Source organism: Helianthus annuus, chromosome 15 (genome assembly GCF_002127325.2).
Source record: "Helianthus annuus cultivar XRQ/B chromosome 15, HanXRQr2.0-SUNRISE, whole genome shotgun sequence".
In the NCBI taxonomy this organism is placed as follows: Eukaryota; Viridiplantae; Streptophyta; class Magnoliopsida; order Asterales; family Asteraceae; genus Helianthus; species Helianthus annuus.
In genome coordinates, this window is record NC_035447.2 from 21,367,059 (window position 1) to 21,392,686 (window position 25,628).

The following is a 25,628-nucleotide window of genomic DNA, read 5'->3' on the forward strand; positions in this document are numbered from 1 at the left end:
CTGGTGGTGTAATTCCGGGCTGGTCTTGGTCGTCGGGGTTGCACGGGAGTACCTCCAGCCGCACGCTCGTTCCTTTCCGAGATTGGTTTGCACTCCGGATCGCACTGTCGTTCACTGCCGGGCTGGGCTATATTGTCGGATATGCACGGTCATTCCACTCATTGCACGACCGTGCCAAACGCCCAGGTCAGAATCTTCACAGAATGTTCGCAGCTTTGTCGTTTCGTCCGGAAAGTCCTCGTTTTCACTATCATCTTGTTTGGTATGTTGTTTTAGGCCTGTAAACAAAAGTATACCTGATTAAGTATCTGAATGACGGTTTTACGGCCGAAAACGCATAAAATGGGGATTAAATGGGGGACTAAAATATGTGTAAATTGGTGAATATCAATTTTCAAAGTGCTAGACAACAAGTCAATAGTCAAGTCAACTAAAGTCAAGACTGAAGGCTAGTAGATCAAGTCAACAAGTCAAGGACTAGAAGTTCTAGATTTCCAAAAGTGTTGGTTCTCAACCACCAGTTCTGTGAAATCCAGCAGTTCTCTCTATCTCACATCGAAAGCAGTAGTTCTATGTAACAGTGTAACTATCCAGCAGTGTTGATTATTGTTGCTAGTTACATCATTTAATGAGTTGTTAAGGGTCGCTTTCATGGTGATGTCACCAGCAATTCCCTCCTCCTATATATAGTTCTTCATTTTTATTCTAATGGTTAACACTTAGAGCCTTTTAGCATAAGAACTAAGTGAGAGAGAGTGCACCTGGTGAGGGGGAATACGTCTGTACCTTGTGATTGTATTACATTTTGATTTGAATTCAATGAAATCATTTTGCAATCACTCCCAAATGTAGTTGTGGGATTGATGTGTTTGTTTATTACTGTTTGATTAAATTTCCAATTTGATTTAATTGTTTGATCAGAAAAACAAACATTACACACACTCTCAGATCCAACACTTGCATAACCAATTTGTGTGATTAACTTTATGACCAAACCTTAATTTTGTGTTTCTAAAGAAGTGTGATATGCTTGGATCATCATAACCATTAAAATATCACTACTCTATTTGTATGTCTATTTAAATGCATTCATAAAATAGAAATGTTAATAGCCATATAAGCAAATAAAACAAACACTATACAAGTTTTGTTCACACGTATATTTGAATTTTGACAGCATAACATATATTATATTTACTATACACAAAAAGGGTGATAACTCGTGTACAATGTGATTTTTAACCGAATTTGACTAGGGCTAGAAGTAGGGCGGATTCAAAAAAGGTTTCAGTAATCTCAACCCCATACCCGATTATAAAAGCTTATCTCAAACATGACCCAAAACCTGTTGGATATTCATCGAGTAATTACCTATTAGGTATACCAACCCAACTCACGTCGAATATCAGTCGGGTAACTGGTAATCAGTTACATTTCACAAATTGTGTATTAGAAAAAAAACGTTCAAATTCGAATAACTAATTCTAAAATAACCCTTGAATTTATTCAAAATTTAATTTTAATGGGTTATACATCTTCGTATCTTAGAGGATACTAATTTAGGTGTATATGAACTAAATTAATTATACATCTTTGGAGTATCAATACAAATGTTTTTTGGGTGTTGATGTACAAAGATGGATACAACAAAAACAAACAGATTATCATATGTGTACATATTTAACAATAATGAAAAGATTTTATTTTAGTTATATAATTGGGTAAAGAGGCATACGTTATTAGGGTAACTGGATTAGGTAAACGGGTATATCGCTGAATCTTATACTCGTTTTAATACCGTGAAAAAAAAATAAAAAGTAATCCCATGCTCAGTCCCATCATATTCAAGTTCGATTACTATTCCTAAATTTGAGAGTATAAAGTGAGATACACGATCATGGTATCACATAATGTTATTGCTACATGCATCAATAAGTCTTATGGTATATAGATTATGGAAGCATATCACATCCATATATATATATATATATATATATATATATACATACACACGTACGTCATTAGGATTTACTTTATATGTGATTTATGTGTGCTTGTTCATGCATGATTGTGTTCAACCCATGCGTGATTAGGGTTACTGCATACATGATTTCTGCGTGTTTGTTCATGCGTGATTTTGTGTCAACCTGGGTTTGAATTTAATAGCATGCGTAATTTACTCACGTACGCTTCGCACGTTAAGGGGCTATTGTACGTTAACTTTCACTATACATACATATATATATATATATATGGTCAGGATTTAGAGAAAACGGTGGAAAGTGTGAGAACGGTGAGAACGCTTATAGATCGTCCGATCAAAACAATCTATTGACTAGATTGGCGCGGTGGCGTTTTCGTAAATAACATCAATTTTATTACGTGGACGCGCTTCATTAAGGGTAAAAACGTCTTTTGACTACTCCAAACAAAACGCCATCTCATGAAAATAAAACGCCAAACAAAAATCACACACCATTCTAACTAATAACGCCATTAGATATAAAACGCCAAACTTAATTATAGTAAAAAAACCGCCAAAAAAATCCTATATATACATCAACTCAGACCTTCAATTAAAAACACACACAAAAACCCCAAACGCCATATTTAATATATACCATTCGTCTGATAAACGCCAAAAAACCCAAACATCAAATATATTGTTGTCAATAAACTGTAGTTGTATGGGGTGGACAACATTGTCAGTTATCTTTCTTAACTGAAGATTAACAATGTTATCCATCACCATACAGCAACACTTTATTGATTTTAGCATGATCAAATTTACAGTTTTAAGATGGTTTATTTTGTGGCGTTCTTTTTCTCAGTAAAACGCCAAAAAGGATAACATTTTGGCTGAAAGGGTGTAAACTCAATAACATTTTGCTGCATGAGATGGACAAAAATTATAGAAAAAGAGGCTGATTTCAGACTTTGTGTTTCCAAACGGCGACAAAAAAACTACTTCAAAAAACAAAAATCAAAAAAATTCATACGAAAGTCGAAACAGCCAGTGAAGATGCTTCAAAAGAAAAAAGAGACTGGTGACAGTGAAGATTTAGAAGATCAATATTTATTTTGTTTAATTTTCTTTTTCAGTTGATTGTTATATAATAACAACGCCATATGTCTTAACCTTTGGCGTTTATCAAACCATCATAAAATTACTTTGGAGAAGTATTATAAAAAAACCAAAAAATAAATAAAATATTAAAATAAATAAAAACAAACTTGAAAATGTAACTAGAAACAGTAACTACAAATCAGTAATACTGAAGATAGGGAAAATTTATTATATTAGAATCTAAAACGCCAAACTTGAAAGATGGGACGTGTTACAGACTTCAGAGATAAAGCTTGTCAAAAACAGTAATTACAAACAGTAACTGAAAAGACTAATACTTTATTATAATAACGCACCGCCTAACTTAGGCGCCAAAAAGAGATCCTATAAAATGATACGTCTCAGCAACTTCCATTTGATCAAACCAAAAAAACAAACGCCAATACTACTAAATACCACTCACTATAAAACGCCAAAAAAAAATCAAAGATGGCTAATATGCTTTCTTGGATATTCAGTATTGTTATTCGGGAAGTTTCACTGAATGAATTGTTAGCGGAGGCGAGTAACTCAGTAAGATTTTGTTGCATGAGATGAACAAAAATTCAAGAAAAAGATACTGATGCCAGTCATATGGCATTTTGTATTTTTTGTTCTTGAAGAAGACTTGGATGAGGAGAAGAGATCAATGACACTGAAGAGTGGGATGATTATAAAGATGAAGATCAACATGAAGAAAAAGCGAAAAACCCACCCACACGTCATAGATCTATGTCCCCAAACATCCACAAAAAAGCCACTTCAACAGACGAGCAGGAAAAATAATCAAACCGATGGGTTTGTTAAGTTTTACATAAAACGCCATATTTTTGTGACAGTTCTTGTACTATTAAAAACAGAGAGACTGATGACAGTGAAGATTGTGAAGAGAGATCCGATTAGGATTTTTAATTTAATTTCTTCGCTTGTATTTTTTTTTACCGTGGCTGAAATATAATCTAACAATTGTAAAACGCCAAGATACCACAAACGCAAAAATGTTTATAAAAAATAATAGAACAATGGGCCATCTTTTTAAAAGCCTTGAAAACGCAATTCAGATAGATTTCCTGACCACCCTAAGTTCCAATGGCATACGATTTGAATAAACGCCATAAACGTCAAAATGTTAATATGATGAAACCATTAAACGCCATTAATTATTGAATTTGATTAACGCCAAAAATCTTAAACCCCAAAAATTAAAACAATATTCGGAAAAGCGGAACTGGAAAAGCAGAAGACGAAAGGACAAAAAAGCCCATCCGCCCTTCTCTATGCCGCGTGACACGTGTTAGTCCAGGATGTGTTCTTACCGTTCTCACCCTTTTGAGCGTTTTCTCCTGATCCCATTTCTATATATATATATAGGGAGGGGAACATGAGAAAACTAAAAAACTACCAAAAATGCCTAAAAACACACCAACTTTTTTTATAAAAAATCACTAGTTAGTATGTATAAAAAAAATTCCAAATAAAGATAAAAAATAAAAACAAAATTAGTACTACACATGTGCATTATATGTATATGTTGCACATGTAATTTAGCCTTAAGGTTTAGGTTTTGGGTTTAGTTTAGCTTTCAGGGTTAGGTTTTTGGAGTATTTAGGTTTAGGGTTAAGTTTTTAGGTGTGGGGTAGGGTGGGAGGGAGGTTTAGGTTTCTGAGGGATGGCGATGCAAGGATGGGTTAGGGGGTTTATGTTTTTTTCGTATTAATGCACATGTGTAGTATTTTTTATAGATTAAAAATAGCGAATTTTAAGAAAAAAAATTGGTGTGCTTTTTAGGTTTCTTTAGGTAGATTTTTTTTCTCATTTAAACTAGTTTTCTCATGATATATATATATACACACACACACATAGGGAAAGAGTAAATGAGAACCACCTTGAGTTGTGAGAACCATAAGAACTTGGTCTTCCAAAGGTTTTTTTTTTTTCAAAAAAAAAAAGTTCTCAAAAATCTTTAAAAAAATTACTTGTTCCAGAAAAAGAGAATGTTGTATGCAAAAATTTAAATCGCCATATAGAAAATTTACATCAGACATAAATAAATTTTACATCGCATGTAACTATCGACGCGACAATTTTCTTGGTTTTTCGTTTTTACAGATGTGATTATAACATTTTTATCTACGTTTGTGCAAAAATTGTGGCCCAACTCGCGCGAAAAATAGGAGTTCTCATGGTTCTCACAACTCGTTATATATATCCCGGATAACGTACAAAATGGCTTGACGTACATTGCGTACGCGATGCATTATCAACATGCGAAATATGTGTTATAACATACGAGTTTGGTTCCAAAATATCACATGCGAATTTGTTGTTTCATTTGTACATGCAAAATCCCATTAATAGATATAACATGCGATTTCCTAAAATCATCCATTCACTTCATATATAACATGCGACTTCATACATATACACACATGCGATTTCCATTTTTTTTGTAATATAACGTGCGATTTTGCCATCGCGTACGTAATGTACGTTAAGGCCAATTGTAAGATATACTTTCTATATATACATATATGGTAGAGTTCATGCGAGAACCACCTTTATTGCGAGAACCAACGTGAACACAACAAAATAAACCCACTACACCACAAAAAAACCTAAAAAAAAACCTAACCCCCCCCCCCACCCACCCACCCAAGCTAAATGCTAAAAACTAAACCATAAAACTAAACAAAAAAAACCTAAAAAAATCTTAAAAATCTAAAAAACACACAATAAAAAATTAATATATATTTTTTTTAAATCGCTACTTTTAGTATTCAAAAAAAATTTAAATTAATTTTTTTTATTAACGAAAAGTAGCGATTTTTATAAAAAAAAATATATTAAAAAAAAGTTTGTGTGTTTTTTAGATTTTTTTTAGGTATTTTTAGTTGTGTTCACAGTGGTTCTCGCGGTTCTCGAAATAAAAGGTGGTTCCTAACAGATCCTTCTCCTATATATATAGAATTAGGTTCATTTGTGAACAACCCCTTTGATTGTGAACACTAGTGAACTAATCCTAGCCCTTAATTATCAATTCACAAGTGTAAATCAATGGTCATGATTTGATGATGAAAATACAATAGTGTATTTTACGATTTGATGATGTAAATCAATGGCATAGATTTGTTCACTCAATTCACAAATACACTAGTATTCACTCTAGAACCCCACCTTATTATATATATATACCATAATAATTACCTCTGCTGTTGTTATAGGTTTTACCATTAACATAACTCAAAGTTATATTTAAGTTTAGAAAAATAAGAATAGGAATGGATGAGCTTGATACATCATAATGTGAGAAACAATAAACAATGAAATAACCATATTCTATGGTGAGTCGGATCAGGGGCGAAGTATAGAAGTGTTATATATGTAGTTTTCGTATGGAAATTTTTTGGTATATACGTTTTCGACCCCTCGGTTCTATAGAAATTTTTGAGTATATACATTTTCGACCCCCTCTGTCATTCGGGTCATGCTTCGCCACTGTTAAAACAAATATTGAAACTACGTTATTTAATAAAAATGATAATATTAATACAATAAAATAAAATATAATTTACGGATAAAACGTCCATAGCAGTTCTTTGTCCGGAGTGATCTAACCACCAAATTATTGGTCAAAAAAGATTATGATTCGGTACTTATATATCAAATCGTTAATAACTAGATATACAGACAAAAGAAATTGTCATCTAACCACCTTCTTCTATTGACTTTATTCGATAATAGAGATAGGCACAACTTTTCAGAACAACCCGAAACATTCATGACAGGTAATGAATCGCGTATTCGAGTTTATAAAAACTTTCACGTTTGTATCACGTGGCACCCACAAAATCACCTAAAATTAAGGGTGTTAATATTCACACACTCCTTCCCTCTTTCTCTCTCTATATATGCATAGATATATATCTATAGAGTGATAGAGTGAAAGGGGTGGGGGAATAAGATAAGCCAAATTAATCCCATACACGTTTTCATGCATCCGAATGTAATAATACACTATACAATCTTTAAAACTATTATACATAACACCGTTAAAAATACAAAATTGTAAGAAATGCAACTAAATATTTGACCAAGTAATTTCTAACCACATAAGATCAAAAGGGAGTAATGAGTAATGGGGTATGAGACCAGGCGTGCAACACGGTTTTACAATCGGGCATCGTTCCATACCCCCCATATAACTTGGGAGTCAGGCTACAGAAAGACGATAACGTTGGATACCCCTATGGTAGTTGGAGATGAATCCAACTTGAATGGAAACCGGTTACCAGGCGGAAAAATCTTTAAGTTCGTTTGTCGATACACCCAACTTTCTTTTTTTTAAAACAGCATTATTACCATCGGGTGCCGTGGTTGAATCAACCTTAGTGGTCCTTGCTTTCAGGTATTTGCCAACACCGACGCCCCCTGACGATTCTGCTTCGGCTCCGGTTCCCGGATTGCTATACCATGACCCAATCTTCTCCTGAACATGAACACGTGCACCAAAGACATGAAAACTTATTAGATACCTAATACAGAAATAAAAATAAAATAAAATAAAATAAAATAGGCGTGTATAATGGTCACGAATATACTTACGTTCTCTTCATCCTTTACGGGCTCATTCTTCTTTTCCTCTTCCTCTTCTTCTTCATCTGGTTCAGAGTAAGGATTCACAAATACCGATACGTTAATTATCTTTATCTCTTCCTGCATAGGTGCCAACATATGTTATAAAATGGGGGTAAAAAGGTAACTGGTTGTTGATAGTGAAATAAATAATAAGATGAAATAACTATAGGCAATACTAACCAGAGGTCGATCATTATCATCGACAGGGACCTTCTCCATCAGTGACAAAGTTGTTAATCCTCCTACAACTCCACCAAAAACCGTATGCTTGAAATTTAGATGAGTTGCAGACTTGTACAAGATAAAAAACTGTGAGCCGTTAGTGTGGGGTCCACTGTTTGCCATGCTAACAACCCCTCTTCCAGAATGAAGCAGTTTCGAGTTTACTTCATCCTTAAAGGGCTTTCCCCATATAGATTCACCTCCTTTACCAGTCCCCGTTGGATCGCCACCTTGTATCATAAAGTTCCTGTAAATCATATATAACAATGTCAAAAAATTTAAATTGGAAAGAGTAAAATGGCAATATCGTCCCCTGAGGTTTGAGCACTTTTGCTTGTTCCATCCAAAAGATTAAAAAAAAGTGTGGCTAGACCACTGACGTTTCATTTTTGTTGTTATTTCCATCCAAATCACAAACTCAGTTAAAATGTATCGTTATCTCATGGACGATTTTGGCAATTCCCAAACCTCAGGGACGATTTTGACAATTTACCGATTTATTCTTTTGTATTTCATTTTTTATCTTAAATACAAATAAGTATAAATACAATATATATCCATATACACACTTATTTTTTTAAATTTTCTTTTACTTTTAAATAGAAATTATAACAATTAATTATAATATATACATAGACACACACATTTATATTTATAATTATATATACAGACACACCATACACACTCTCTCCTCTATATTATATTTATAATTATATTTATTGTTTTTTATTTAAAATAAAAAAGAAAAATTAAAAAAATTAAAATATAAAAACAAAAGAATTAATGGGTAAATAGCCAAAATTGTCCCGAGGTTTGGGAATTGCTAAAATCGTCCATGAGGGTTAACGATACATTTTAACTGAGTTAGTGATTTGGATAAAAACGAAAACAAAAATGAAATGTCATGGGTCCAGTTACAAAAAATTCTTATTTTGGATGGAACAAGCAAAAGCGCCCAAACCTCAGGGACGATTTTGGCATTTTACTCAATTGGAAAAGTCAAAATAAAATCATAAAAGAAAAAAATACCTTATGTTTCTGTGAAAAACTACCCCGTTGTAATAACCTCGTTCACATAAAGTGATAAAGTTCTCACATGCTCTTGGAGTTATATCACAATGTAGTTCTATATTTAGATCACCATGGGTAGTATGCAACTGAACATAGCCTTTTTTCTTCGGGTTTTTCTCGACTTTCACGTATTCAAACTCATTCTTCGTGACCGGATCATACGACGTAGATGTAAACGATCTAGATGTTGCACCACTTGTGTAACGGCTCTTTACCTATAAACCAAATTCTCAACAAGTCAACACGAGAATACAAAAGGTCAATGTTATTATGATATCTACACAAGCAAAAAAGAAAACTAACCATCTTAGCGTTTACAGGTGTCCGATCACCGGACATATGCATGGCTATTCGAGCAGCGGTTTTATCACTTGAAGCTGCTTTCGCAGCCGCAGCACTTCTTCCATGAACAGAAGCAGATGCAGCATCAACAATACTGAAAGCCGGTTGTTGAGATTTAGCTTCAGTTTCTGATTTAGGGTTATCTTTAATACGTTCTCTAGCAGCTAAAATGTTAGCAAGTGCAGCGGCTCTTTCAGTCTGAGCCTTGCTTCCACCACCACCGTGTAACGCAAGTTCCCGTCCCTTCTCGGTTTTAAGCTCCTTTAGCATCTTCTTTATATCACCTTTCACGTTTATGTTGTAGGTTGGATCTGACTCCATTTTCATTTGCTCTGTAATAAACAATCAAAACTTCAATTATTATCATCATAATAAGTTAAACAATCATAACTAAAATTAATATTACCTTCATCATCAACTTTCAAGTTTTTTTTGACATGGTCGAAATCCACCAGAGTTTTGTTATCAATTGTGTTTGGATTCTACAAAGGCGTACACATGTAAGGTAAACTACACATTTATGTATTATACTATTATGTATTGCATGACAGACAAGTATGAAATGTGTTACCTGAATAGTAATGATGTCTTCTCTTTTGAAGGGTTCGTCAGTTAGAAGCTCCTTCCAGTTCTTTGTTTTAAGGTTGAGTTCTTTGATTGCCTGTGTAGGATATGGAGATAGATGAATTTGTTTTAGGAAAAGAATTGTTTATATAAAAAAAAAACATATTATTGTATGATTAAAAAAGAAAAAAACCTCATAAGAGAAGACATTTCCGGTAGTCTTTACAGCGACAATATGTGTGAACTCTGTAAACACCTTGTTCAACACTGGGCAATGATACTCTCCTACAAAATATAAGTGGATATTTCAGAGGTTAAGAAACTCGTACAAGATTCAGCATCCGTAAGTGTAATACATTATACATGTTAGAGTGGATGTTAAAAACCTGCGTAAAAGTTATATAACAGCTAGATCTATGCAAGAATGAAAGGAATCTGAGGAAAATGATGGCTATATCTACAGTTCTATACATTGTGCAAAAACTAGTATGATGAAAAGTTGAAAAACAAATCCAAAATAAATGTGTAAAACCCTAATCCAGCTGTCAATCTGTCATTACTCATCATAATAGACAACATATCATGTCCTAAATATGTATTTACTTATATTCAAAATGAAACAGAAGTAGAATAGCAAGTCAGCTGGTGCATCCAATAATAAGAAGCTAACATGTATGTGAGAAAAGGAAGACAGATAAAGTCATACCTTCAGAGTTCTTGTGAAAGGTTAGTGGAATGAGGTCTTCTTGTTTGAGAGGAACTCCAGAAACAGGATGCCTTCCATACTTCCTTATGTAGGGAATAATGTGCCTACAGCATAAAGTTTATAGATAAGCTCAAACAAAAAAAAAAAGTCTAGAAATCAGAAACAAATAACATACCAACAGAGAAGGCGTTATACAAGATATAACCTAAATTATACAAATAAGTGTTTGTTGGCGAAAGCTAATAATAGTAAGAAGATAATCATAGGTTCTTGAAAAATGAACCTTTTGGGGTCTGGCAAAAACATATCTTACATATCACATTTGGCTTTACATCTATTGGAACTGATAATCACTAAACTCAAAGTATCTTAATATTGTTGGTAAGTTACTACTGATGAAGAAAAATACTGACGAGCATTATTGGTGATATTGGTTAAAGTAAATGCGTATGGTTGCTGAGGAATTGTTAGTGCTGAAAGACAAGGTAACTTGCTATGGTATTGATGGCAAGTTACCACCGATGAAGACTTGATCCTAACGGAGTTAGCGATGACGGACAAGTTCTTGCTAACAAAAGAAGATACTACTGATGGAAGAGCCGCCAGCAAAGATCAAAGGAGCTGATGCAAGTTACCACTGAAGAAAACTAAGTGGAATCTGCCATTGATGGCATGTTATCACTAAAGATTGTCTTGTGACTGAAGAAGATAAGTTGCCACCTGGCACCTTCCCAATGAGGCAATGACAAAGATGCTATGTTAAGAGGAGGTAACAAGTCACTGTCAGAGAGCGTTCTCGTACTTCCACAGAACTAAAATGCACGAGTTAACACAGAATTTGATAGCACTTGTAATCATTATTAGATAATTCACCGAGTGAAACTTGTGTGTGATTTAAAAAAAAAATCACTTCACCCTGTTCATAGCTAGAGCGTTTTATACCAAGTCGAATGTAATTCACTAATCCGTTACTTTTATTACGATATTCTGATTAGTGATTTCATATTAAAGAAATCGATTAGGTAACCCTTTTAATTTAACAACTATTCTTTAACATTTGTTTATATGGTACTTAACTATGTTGTCAAAAGCCCAAGGCGCACTCACGATGCATAGGCCGAACTTGGAGCCTAGGCGCTTAAAAGGCGAGGGTTTTTTTAAGCTAAAAGCATAGTGAAAAATACCACTTTTAGAGGTTTTAGACATGTTTTCAGCTTGTTTAGAGCTAGTTTAGGCAGTTTTAGGTTGATTCCAGCCTAATTTAGGGACTTTTTTACCATCTTTGACTGGAATTTGGCAAGGTGGCGCCTTGAAGCAGCGCCTGAAAGCTCGCCTTTCAGGGTGCAGTGCATTTGGTGCGCTGAACTGCGCCTAAGTGCCTAGACGTGCGCCTAGCGGGCCTTTGACAACATAGGGTGCTTACTACATACTGTGATCCCATTTACTTAAACAGTTTACCCTATTAAAGGATGTAACTAACTATTCCTCCGCAACAGACTCTAACAATCACTTTACAGCATCAGATTATTCATTTATTTGAATTGATTAGCACACCAATCAAACATAGCATATACAAAGAGATGAGTTCTATGGGTTAATGCTCAACATTGCTGCCTAATCATATGTAGGCACTTCAAAGCTTCATACCTATTGGTTAATGATTTTATCTTGAGATAACACCAAACATGAACACCTTATAAGTTATAACCTTACCATTCAACTGATAACTAATAAGTACTTAACTAAGTCAATCCAAAGTTCAATTCTAACAAATCAAAATCAAAACTATTAAAGCATTGAAGATAAGAACACTCACATAATATCGAATACACTGCCATCATTAGTGCACACTGCATCCTCAAACGGAGTAAACGTAAGCCTGAAAATTGCAAACAATCAACATTCAAATTACACACACAAAGCAAAGCGACACAACATATGAATTCAGATCGATATAATAAAGAAAAAAGTACATACGCGCAACAGTAAAACGGAAGACGTTTAAACGGCGTTCGTAGCTCTTTAGACTTTGCACCGCCCCACTCAGTAGCCCACTCCGTCTTCGTTATGAACATCCGATCTTTGCTGTGTTGTTTCTTCCCCATATTGCTTCAGAATTTCCAACTTTGAACGAATTAGGGTTTCAGTAAGGTTCGCCGGAAACAGTAGTTAAAAATAGGGTATCGGAAGATTGTGAGCCCTAGATCTGACACGGTGCGGTGGTCGGCGTGATAATATCAGGCGACGAGCCCGTTTAAGATTTTGGGGAAATATTTGTCAAAGATTCGGCCCATACCGCAAATCGTGTCTTATCGGGTTTAACAGACGCGTATAACACAAGTATTAAATATGAATACAACTCGTTTAACTATTTGATATCTCATGTCTATAACATGGTTTTATGTTTTATGTACCAAGAAAAAGGAATAATAATGGATTCTAACCTTATAATTTTATTTATTTAAAAAAAAAGTAAAAAATCACTTTGTTTACTTTTCCAGTAAACAGGATTAATCGTGTCTTATAGAGATATCACTTTTGCGGATTGGTTTAGTGACAAATTGAATTTGGGTTGTGTTATTCTAGAACTTACAAAAATAGGGAAAGGAACCGGCTTTGACGAATTTCGACGGAACTCATTTTAGCTACGTTGGAATTGGCTCGTCGAATCATAATCAGAAACCATAGATTCTAAAGCTAATCTATAAACTCTAAGAATATTCATAGCCGATCTTTTATACCTATCCATATAATTTAACTAAAAATTATTATTTTATAATTTAACTTCCAGAGGACAGGTCAAGATCTCAAACCCGAATTTCTTGCTTTCTAGTTTACGACTTTATGTAAGATGTTGGATTAAGATCTTACAAGTGATTTGGGGTTAAATTACATTGGACAAACTAGATGAAACATACATGAAAGTAGTTAATGAATTCATTAAAACATATGTTTTCGACCATGCGAATGATGAACATATTTTTTATGATTTATTTTGCTAAATTGCCTTGTAATACTTGTAAACTAAGGGCATGTTTGGCTAAGCTTATTTAACTCAAAAAATGACTTTTTTTAAAAGTACTTATTGACTTATGATTTTTTTTTTTTTTTTGAAAAGTAATTTTTAAAAAAAGTGTTTGAATTAGCTTATATGGTGGGAAAAGCCAATAATCCAAAAAGTTTTGAAAAGTTAGGAGATTATAGCTTTTTAAAATGGCTTTTCCCTTGTAATACTATTCTTGGAAATCTCGTATCCCTTGTAATCGTCCTTTCGTTGTATCATCGTAAAATCCGAGACTTGGATCATAAATAAAATTCGTATTTCTTTAAATTTCACGTTCTACATATTTCATACATGTTCATACGTTTGGAATAATCATACATGTGATACTTTGTTCGTAATTCTTACAAAATACGTTAAACTTACGCATACCTGACTTGCATGCTCAATTTATGCGTGTACGGTACGTAATCTCGATCTATACAACTCAATCATACTTGTTTATACTTGATTTTAAGCTAATGTTACCTAAAACACCCTTATAGTAGGCCTTTTGTACTTAAAACATCCTAAAACAACCATATATGAAACTTTAGGGACTTAACTTGCCAAATATCAAACAAAATCATGTAGCCACCTTTCTCGCGGGCCGCGACTCGCACTCACATCTCTCATACGCCCCGCGAGAGAGTGTGATCCGCAGATTTCTTTGGCAGCTTCATCTATTGGTCAAGTTTTGGTGTTTTATGTTGTGTTTCTTGCATTTAATACTCCAAACCCTAACCTCAAATATAAAACCAAGCCTCCCAACACTCATTTTCATTTTTCCAACTCATTTACACTCTCAAAACACTCTAATCTCAACTGAAAATGCAAGTTTTGGGCAGATTATTCTAAGTGCTAAATGAGCACTTTTTCTTCACCTTTCTTCCATCTTTTTCACTCCTTATTCCTCTACAAAGTGTGAAACACCTCTAGTATTGTTCTCACAAGGTTTTCCATGGAAAACCAAGGTGAAACATCACCAAAATGAGGTGTTTATTAACCCTTTTATGTACTAATGTTGGAAAAGTGTGTTTATTTGTATACTTTTGATTTTCAGGATTAGAAGAGCTTAAATGTACAAAATGAACAAATTAACCACAAAAACAAACATAAATACAAAAGAAGAGAAGTTGATATGCCATGCCTACCCTCCAAGCTTTACCTCAAGACCAAAACGACACATCAGAAGACAAGCACGGGGCCGTGCCACCAAGGCATGGGGTTGTGCCCCGTTCCAGAGTCCATGAAGAAAAAGACAAACAGAAGCAGACAAGAGACACGGGGTCGTGTCCCATGGACACGGGCCATGGTCAACTCCCAGATATGCAAAATCTCCTAAAGTACAGCAAGTATAAGACCATGGGGTCGTGCCCTCTGACACACGGGCCGTGTGAGCATTACGGACTGACATATCTCTTTAAATGAAGACAGAGAAGAAGAGGACACGAGGTCGTGCCCCTTGGGCACGGTGCCGTGTGAAAGGCTTGTTTCCAGTTATAAATAGGGGTGCTTGGTTCATTTGCAAATCATCCCTTGGCAAACCACTTATCTCACACCTGCCACCATTACACCATCATCATCCACCACATTCATCCATCATCCATCTTTAGAGTGTGTAGTAGTCTCAGGATCCAAGATTGATTGTAAGAGTTTTTGTCAAACAAAGGCCATGCTTGGCTAGTCTCTTATATCACTTGGTGAAGACAAATGTTTTATGTATCAATTTTGATTTCCAAGCTTTGATTAAACTTTTTATTTGGGTATGTATTAAATTAGACTTTAATAACTGGTTTTTTTATATTGAAAGTGAACTTTATTCTATCATCTTTTTATGTTTTGTTGATTCACTCATTCGTGTCTTTACGGTCTATATAAAGCACGTTAACTGCCTGGAAGGGGGTTAGAAGGGTGGTTTAGGTAAAGTTCTTGCCTCGTTCAGTGTATAGATCATGCGAGGACTTGATTCAAGCTTATTAGGACTTCTCTTGAGACAGATATCATCAAATCGGGGGAAGTAAGAACGGCTTGAATCCCATATAAATAAATTACTATTAAAACTTTAAACCGGCCTTGTGGGACTATATCCCTGCTGACTCAGACCAATATGGTGGAGGGTAGCGTTGCCTCCAAAAGAGGGACATGCCACATTTTACATTAATAACTTACTTAATTATCTTTCAATATTCCGGCCTTGCGAGACTGTATCCCTGCTGACTCAGACCAATATGGCCGAGGGTAGCGTTGCCTCCAAAAGAGGGACATGCAACTATAACTAAGATAATCTTTTAAAAAAAACCCAAAGTGCGGAAATCATCCAAGGATACGTCAAAGAGGAGTTGGAAGCAAGTGATTCTATTTTGTCTATTATTTCTTGTAACATGTTAATTTCCTGTTTATTTACTAAACATCTTTTCTTAAAAAATTTGGTTAGATTAGACGTTGATGATATTCCGGTATTAAAAGCTCTTGTGTCCTTGGACGACCTTGGTATCTTACCATCACTATACTATGCCAACGATGAGTGCACTTGCCCTAACATGTTGTAGAGAGTGATAGTGTTATATCGTGTTTTATAAATTTAAAGCCTGATAAACCAGTAAAAGTGCTAAAAATATATCAAAATTTGTAACCACGCTTGCACACGTCACAATGAATGTAAAATTCAATGAAATATCCTTACTCAAAATACCTACCAATCCAGCTGAACTATTTGATCTGGAAATCCTCATATTTAAACTAGAAGAAAATCCAGCAGTTTCACGTTCTCAACAAACTTCTAGAACCAGTAAAAAGGATTACAAAACATATATTTTTATACTGCCTTTGTTATCCACAAAAGACATGGACCAAACCATTGAAGTCATCTTGGATTTGGCACAATAGTTCCAGCACTTTCAGAAGGTTCATATAAATTCTCACCCACCAGTAGTTTTGACTCACAAACTATTGGTACTTCAAAAACTCCTGGTCCAATCCCTCCACCACCACCACCACTCTACACTAATTCACCTAAAGCTTGTTCTAATAATCATTCTAGAACCAGCACTTCTAACACTATTACGGATATCATTCCATATATTTTGAGACATTCTTTCATGAAGTTTCATCCTCCAGAACAAGTTATAGGGGATATGAGTAAAGGTGTATTGACAATAAGTCAAACAACAAACATCTGTCTGTTTGTTGGATTCTTATCCATGAATGAACCCTTAAAATATCAAGATGTTCTGAAAGGCAATAGTTGGGTTGAATCCATGCACCAAGAGTTGTTTCAATTCAAAAGGCATGAAGTCTGGGAATTAGTGCCTCTACCTAAAGATAAATGTCCCATTGGAACCAAATGGGTATTCAAGAACAAAACAGATGAAAAAGATATTGTGGCGAAGAACAAAGCAAGGCTTGTGGTTCAAGGGTATAGACAAGAAGAAGGAATTGACTATGATAAACATTTGCTCCAGTAGCCAAATTGGAGGCAATCGGATTATTTTTTGCTTTTGCTGTAACCCACAAGATGAAGGTGGATCAGATGGATATCATCTTTTTTAATTGCAAACAATTTCAAAAGGGGGAAATTGACAACACATAGTTCTTAAAATAGGAAGGAAAGGATCTAACAGTTGCTCAGAATTATGTTGATAACATGATCTATGCATCAACTAATTCAAATTTATGTGAAGTTTTTCAAAATTTAATGACCTCAAAATGTGAAATGAGTGCCATGGGTGAGATGTAGTGTTTTCGAGGCTTACAAGTTAAACAACCTGAAAGAGGAACCTTCATACATTAAACTAAAATATGTTGAAACCCTCCTCAAAAAAAATGATTTAGAAAACTGCAAAACTTGTGCCACTCCCATATGCACATCCAAGTCATTAGATTATGGCCCAACTGGCAAACCTATAGATTAGACCTTGTACAGATCTATGATATGGTCATTGATGTATCTTACCGCATAAAGACCAGATATCATATTTGCCACTTGTGTATGTGCAAGATATCAAGCCTCACTGTCACACCCCGATATTTCCACGTATTACCGGTGGGCCCGGTGGGGAGTATCGTGACGTAGTTGATATCATCATAGACAATAATCACAGTTCAATGCACAACGAAAGTCTAAAAGTAATAATATTGCAAACCGAATTGAAAGTAATATCAAATATTACACAACGGAATGTAAAAGGATCCATAGGCGGATCAAAACAAACGAAGTATTGTTCAACAGACTCAAAGTGATAAAAGCTTGCAAGGCTCTTTATATAATCACTCGGGAGTTCCAGCCCATTACGTCTAGTACCTGCACTTAACCTTTTGAAAATACGTCAGTTTAAACTGGTAAATACAATTAACTGACCCCTTTTGAAAAGAGTTTATGAAAAATTGATTTAAATGCACAAGGCACAAATAAACTTTTATAACTTGGGACAATTATTTGAAAATAATCTTGTATACAGTTTTACATGTTTGTCGTCCATTTAGGAACGGTTAGAAGAGCCGGATTAAGTTAATTGACACGCCACAAGTATATGCCCACAAGAGATGTGAGATACCATTTATACATACGCAACTGTCAGTTGTATGCCTACACCCCGTGCTTAAGCCGTGGCCATTTCAATGAATGAGCCGAGGATATCCAGAACATGGTCATTAACCCCCTAAAGGCATTGCATCAACCAAGTCAGATTAAAACGGGTTATGCATCTTTTTAATCACATTCCGATTGTACGATTTCATACCCGACCAAGCGGTATTATTATAATACCGTATCCCAAGCCCGTATAATGGAAAATAAGTTAAAGTATTTACCTGAGCAAAAATAAGATTTTTATCTCAGCCGTATACAATCAGCAAGTACAGATAGCTTTTACTGGCTCCTAATCTGGAACGAAGGTTTTAATAACCTATTAGAATACTAACGGGCCTTTATTTAAGTCTAAGACTTAGACCGGTTAGTGGGAAAGATATTATACGGTTCTAAACGCTAGATTAAGCGGAGACCGGAATAGAATGTGGTTTAGACCCGACAAGTTTGGATACTTGTATAATATGGGTAAACTAAACACATTCTGGAATTTGAGGATTTAATGATAAGGTTAAACCCGTTTCGGCTATTTTACGTAAACTGGTCACATAAACCGATCCGAACGCATAATCGCGTAACGGGTAACCAAATGAATTATATACAGGTCTTAAATTTTATTATGCTTAAAATATGTTAATACATCATTAGGATGTTAACATATATGCCCAAAAAGTATTTAAAACCAATTTAAGTCTCGTAAGGGCATTTTGGTAATTTTAATGATTATAGAAGAGATTTTATGACAAACTGAAGTTCTGGTCTTTTGTAAACAGTAAAAATATTTAATTTATCTCATTACATCAGTAAGATATTACATATATGTGAGGTTTACCATTTATGGCCAAACTATGTCCCGAAAGGGCATTTTGGTCATTTCACATATGCTTTTAGGTACGTTTTTGGAAATCTGAGTTCATGACTTATACCTACTGTAATAATATTAAAATTGGTTTAAAAATTCAGTAGGTAACAAGTCTTAGGTGTTAAATATGGTTTTAAACCATACTATGCACCTAATTAGCGTAAAACTCGCTAATTGGCGATAATCAAGATGTTTATGTAAATCTGAGGTTTTGATCAGTTTTAAATGCTCAAAACAATTTATTTAATGTATGAAATCAGTAGGAAAAGGTTTGGCATGCAAATCATTTGTAAATCTCATTTTATGCACAAAAAGGGTATTATCGTCATTTACCGAATTACACAAGAACTCTATGATTTAATCAGGTTATAATATGACCAAAAATCTTAAAAATCCTTAAAAATAATATCTTAATAGTAGGTAATTAATTTTGGTTCAAAATCCAAGTTTAAAGATGCATTATGCAAGATATCACAAATTAATTAATAAAAAGCTTCTAATTACGATATCGAGCATAACTTCTATTTGGGACCAATAACTGATGTCAAATTTTTGGGACAAGTTTAAATATCAGTAGCAAAGGTTTTTGTCCTCTCACATTTCTAATAATCTCAATTATATATCAAAAGGGCAATTTCGGCATTTATAAGCATAATAACAAACAAGAGCATACAATTCAAACCACTAAGGACCAAGCAATACAACTCCAGGGGGTTATACTACTGAATAATGTGGTCCTAATGGAAGCTTAAAACATGGGAGAATTAAGCTTAAATGGGTCAAAACTGAAAGTCAAAGCAAAAATCAAGCTTTTGCGACTTTCGGTTATAAACTGACCTTAGACTGATAATTATCGGGTTAGGCCTGATTATACATGTTCTAATACTAATTACCAAGTCATTAGAATGTTAAAATATAATTTAGAACCTTTGTTTTATTAGTTTAAATCATTTTTAAACTTTCTGTCCAGTTTAACTTTTTGACTTACTAGTTTGACCCGACAATTAACTAGTCAAACGAAATAATTAGGAGGTGCCCTTCTAAGGGTTAATCACCTACCTTAATATGGTTCCATAACCACTTTCGTTTCGGTCAGTGGCTGGACCATATATGATTAAACTGAAAGTCAAAGCTAAATTACGATATGTTTCACTTTTCGGTTTTTAAGCTAATAAAAATGGACTAAGCAGGGATTAAACTCTTACATAAGGTCCTTGCTATCTTTTCTACACTTCTAAGTCTTTTCCTAATGCTTGATAGCTCCAGAAGTGAGTTTGAATATTGTTGCAATTAAATGAGCACATAATCCTTCAAAATGGTGCCTATTTATACTTGAAGAACACATCTTAGGATCATCACAAGTGTGTTTAGGATTGATCCCTGATGTTTACAAGTGTCCTAGTGGTATTATAATACCAACAACAAGCTCCTGGTATCGATTTAGAAGCATTTAAGTCGGTTATAAGCATGAACTTGCAGCTGTCAGCATTTTTCTGAGCTGGGCACTTTTACGCGCCCCGCGTAGGCTCAGAAGGGGGCTTACGCGCCCCGCGTAGACCGGCTGTTCAGGTTAAAGTTGTTTCAAATTTGGCAGATTCAGTCCCTGGACCCTTTAAAGCTTTATTTCTTTCATTTTTGGCATATAAGGCCCTTGTAGTTAGTTTGTAGAGGTTCAAGGAAGTACAATCAAACTTCGTTAGGCTCGGTTCGTTAAATATCACTATAAACACAAGTTTCATTACTTTGACACTTTTAGCCCAAAGTCTTGAAAACTTGTTTAACGATCTCGAAACCACGTGAAATTTATACCACTTATTCTTGAGAGTATATTTGAATATTTCGAAGCCTCGGGTTCGTTAAAAGGTCACTCAGAGGTAAGAATTAACATGTTGACACGTTTAACCCCTGTAGTTTTATAATCTTCCGATTATTTTCACAAACGGCTTCTTATACCCAATTAATCACTCGTTTAAGAATATATTCTTCACGTATGGTCATTCAGAGGCTCAAGTTTGGCATGTTGACACTTTAGTCCCTCTGTACACATAATTTCACCGTTTGTCAACTTTAGTCCTTCAAACTCAATCTTTCACATGTTTAGAGTTTAGGACACGTGTCTATACATAATTGGACACGTTTTTACATGGTGTTACTGTCACACCCCCAAATTACCACCTAGGGTATGTTCCTATTGGAGGTGCAACGATCCAACAAAGAGCCACCAATCATATCAAACACAAGTTATAATGTATTAAAATACCCAATTGAAAGAAATGTATCGTTTGAAAAGTTAAACCAAAACCAAAGTATTGAGCGGAAGCATAAATGTATAAGTGTGTAAATGTATCTAAACCAAATCAAAGTAATTGCTTATCATGACCATAACCACTCCAGCAGTATCAAACGGCAATTTCCCAAGTTCCTTCAGTAATTACCTACAAGCATGTAAACAAGTGTGTCAGACTACGCTGGTGAGTTCAAGGTTTGTGTTTGTTTACCAAGTAGTGTTACCAATCATGTGAGTAAAACAGTTTACAAGACGATACGTTGTTTGTTGTTATGATGTTTGATGTTTCGATGTTGTTATTACTCGATTACCGAATGGCCGTATGATATGTGATTGCCAACCCCAATGCCTCTATCAAAGCATTGGTCATGTTTTAAGGTAATTAGTTCACGCCCGTTCTCCTCGAACGTCGTGAGGGTGCCAAACCTAATAGCGCTATCAACTAATAACCCCCGTTGCCCTACAAGCAACGACCCGGTAGATGTAGTGGTCTTACAATGATAGAAAAACTGAGTACAATAACCAACATCCCGTTACCCATGCATTCCTCCTCGGAACGTTACCCGTTATCCCTTCCCTGGGATCCATGCTTGAGAAAAGAGCAATGAACTCACCTTGGTTTGCTCGGTTTGTTAAATTACTCGTTATCCAAGTTAATCAACCAAGCCCTAAAAGGGTTACACATACCAATTAATTTCATAAGCACTTAAAATACGTATCTTTTACACGTATGACACTTATTGCACACTACATCATATAAATCACGACATTAACTCATGCACATGTCAGTATATACACATACACATAGTTGACAGTTGATTCACGTGTACACTCACATTACAAGTTCACATTCCATCTAACACATAGCAAATAACCCCCAACCGTTCAGTTTCTACGCGACCCACAAACGAACAACTTATGTTTAACACAAACAGTACAGCCCAATACCCTGTCGATTTATGCTAACATGTGTTAAGCCCAAACCGTATAACCCGTCCAAACCCATCACATCCGCGGCCCAAACGATGTCAGGTCCACTCGGTACTGCCTTCTACCATTCGGCCCAGCTCAATGTAAAGTGTGTGCATTTATATTAACAACCAATAAAACAACATATTAATATTTACTCCTTTTTATAATAATAATCATCATAGACTTTTGTAATATATCCATATCCAATCATCCCATGCCCAAGACCTATACACACAAATCACATGCAGGAATTTATTGCCACTGAAGTAATCACATGCAACATGGGGGCTCACATCATTCATAATATCAATACTATCTCATGACCGACACTATGGCTTGTTCCCATGAAACCATTGGACCACTAATTAACCTACAATTTTAAGCATATAATAGTCCTACATGTATGTTTGTGGTGTAACAGAAAGCACATGTGCACCGCCCATTTAAGTGACATGATCAAATCATCAATTACCACTTCATACTTTACATATATATTTAATCTCAGCATATACTTTAATTCTTGAATCATACTACTCGCCGCCTATAAACACCAATCATTCATCATACTTTACAAGCAAGATTTGACCATCAATTAAATATGATTGGCCAATCATGAGGTTGCCGATCATAAAGTTGCCGCGTGGTCCCTATTTGTTTCTCGTGATTGACCCATATTCACCTTTAACCTACTGTAATAATGATTCCTCATGTTTAATATTAGAATTTAATAACCGAACCATCCCCTTAACATTCTTCCTAAATATGTAACTAGCATACCATCCCTAAGCATCAATTAATGTACCTGAATCATGACATGCAACCAGTAATTATGTATATACTTCATGAGAGTTCATATGAGCATCACAGTTCACAACATCACACATGGTTTCAACCAGAAATCACCACATACGGGTTACATTTAACAAATATGATCATCGACAATTTAAAGCAAGTATACTAACCAAGAACTGGATTGCAAGAGATGATGTCTCACGAGGGGGGAAGAAGGGTATGTTCTACTGCCGTGCGTAATCAGGGAATAGGTAGGGTTTGTTATAGTTTTAAACTAATCAAAGTTTGATTACGAGTACAATACATACGCATGAATCTATATGGATAGGATGTTGGGCCGATTACCTTTTCTAAACAACCAGTTGGGCCTACATCTCTAAGCTTGGGCCGAAGATTTGTATTAGCAATTTAAGCACTAATCATATTCATATATGTGACACAAGTTTAGGGCAGTCATAATTAAATCACATGGCCGAACACCAGTTTACTTCGGGTTGGGCTTAGGAGTTCCATTTGGGCCGATAGGGTGAGTTATTTGCAAAGTATAGTTATCAGGCCCAACATGTACGCGACCCAACCATTTCAAATAAATTATCTAATCGGGTTATCAAACGTTTAAGTTTAATGAGTTTAAGATCACTAGATTACACGTCACTAACCTTCCTCGAAAGTTCGAGTTGTCACATCATCCCCAACTTGAAGGAAATTTCGTCCCGAAATTTGGCAAATAAACACAGAGAAATGAGGTGGAAAATCAGCATTGTTGCGGGTTCTGCTCAGTTGTGACATCATCCCCAACTTGAAGGGGAATCTCGCCCCGAGATTCACTAGTTTTGCTTGACTCTGCTTTGTCTTTGGGAAATAGGTGAGGGTACTTTAGCTTCATCTGATCCTCGCGCTCCCACGTGAACTCTGGTCCACGTCTTGAGTTCCAACGAACCCTAACGATGGGAATACGACTGTGTTTACGCACTTTGACCTCACGGTCCATGATCTCGATGGGTTCTTCAACAAACTGCAACTTGTCGTCGACTTTTAACTCTTGAAAAGGTACCGCTAAGGGATCGTCAGCATAACACTTCTTTAACTGGGATACATGAAATACGTCGTGAACATTACCCAGCTCAGTAGGTAACTCCAACCTATAAGCCACCTTACCGATACGCTCAAGAACTTTAAACGGCCCAACATAACGTGGATTCAGCTTGCCACGCTTCCCAAAGCGTACAACCCCTTTCCACGGTGAGACTTTCAGCATGACGCGATCATCTACTTCGAACACTACCTCTTTGGCACGCTTGTCCGCATAGGCCTTCTGGCGGTCACGAGCAGCTGCCATACGTTCTCTGATTTTCACGATCATATCTGAAGTTTCGAGTACCATCTCAGGACCTGTTATCTGACTATCACCCACCTCAGCCCAACAGAGAGGTGAACGACACTTCCTCCCATACAGTGCCTCAAATGGTGCCGCTTTGATACTGGTGTGGTAGCTGTTGTTGTAGGAAAACTCTACCAACGGCAAGTGCTTTTCCCATCCTTTCCCGAAATCAATAACGCATGCTCGCAACATGTCTTCTAGTGTCTGAATAGTGCGCTCACTCTGACCATCCGTTTGTGGATGATAGGCCGTGCTCATATCGAGACGTGAGCCGAATGACTTATGCATGGCCTGCCATAACTCTGAAGTAAAACGAGGATCTCGATCAGAAATAATAGAAGTCGGCACCCCGTGCCTAGAAACCACCTCTTTAAGGTACACTGCTGCGAGCTGCGAATACTTATCTGTCTCCTTGATTGCTAGGAAATGTGCTGACTTTGTGAGACGGTCGACAATCACCCATATAGTATCGTTCCCAGCCTGTGTTCTAGGTAACCCCGTAACAAAATCCATAGCGATCTGTTCCCATTTCCACATAGGTATCTCTGGCTGCTGAAGTGGTCCCGAAGGCTTCTGGTACTCTGCCTTGACCCTAGCACAGGTCAAACACTTACTCACGTAGGTGGCAATAATAGCTTTCATGTTCGGCCACCAATACAAAACCTTGAGGTCCTGGTACATCTTGTCAGACCCTGGATGAATAGAATATCGTGACTTGTGTGCTTCGTCCATCACAAGTTCTCGAAGATCACCCAGTGAAGGAACCCATATCCGTTCCATGAAGTAGTAGATGTTGTCAGACCATTGCTCGAACTTCTTCTTGTGTAGCCCTCGTAATCCTTCGGCTTCGATATTTTCTTCCTTTAACGCTTCAATCTGAGCTGAACGAATCCGGGCAGGTAAATCAGAGTGAATAGTAAGCTGTAGGGCACGAACACGTTTCTGTTTCGGTTCCTTGCGACTAAGGGCATCAGCTACAACATTAGCTTTACCTGGATGATACTTGATAGCACACTCATAATCATTAAAAAGCTCGACCCAACGACGTTGCCGCATATTT

The 25,628-nt window shown here is 35.9% G+C and overlaps 1 protein-coding gene across 1 annotated transcript; it reads right to left on the bottom strand.

Annotated features, from left to right (window-relative positions):
* Nucleotides 1-7,077: 7,077 nt before the first annotated feature.
* Nucleotides 7,078-12,957, bottom strand: LOC110911022 (peptidyl-prolyl cis-trans isomerase CYP65). Its single transcript, XM_022155586.2, has 11 exons — nucleotides 12,624-12,957; nucleotides 12,463-12,525; nucleotides 10,647-10,750; nucleotides 10,134-10,225; nucleotides 9,948-10,037; nucleotides 9,783-9,858; nucleotides 9,338-9,708; nucleotides 8,993-9,249; nucleotides 7,922-8,210; nucleotides 7,709-7,819; nucleotides 7,078-7,592 (listed from the first exon to the last, which is right to left on the bottom strand). The coding sequence occupies exons 1-11, from the start codon at nucleotides 12,749-12,751 to the stop codon at nucleotides 7,392-7,394; spliced, it is 1,782 nt and encodes a 593-aa protein (XP_022011278.1). The 5' UTR covers nucleotides 12,752-12,957; the 3' UTR covers nucleotides 7,078-7,391.
* Between the last annotated feature and the right edge of the window lie 12,671 nt (nucleotides 12,958-25,628).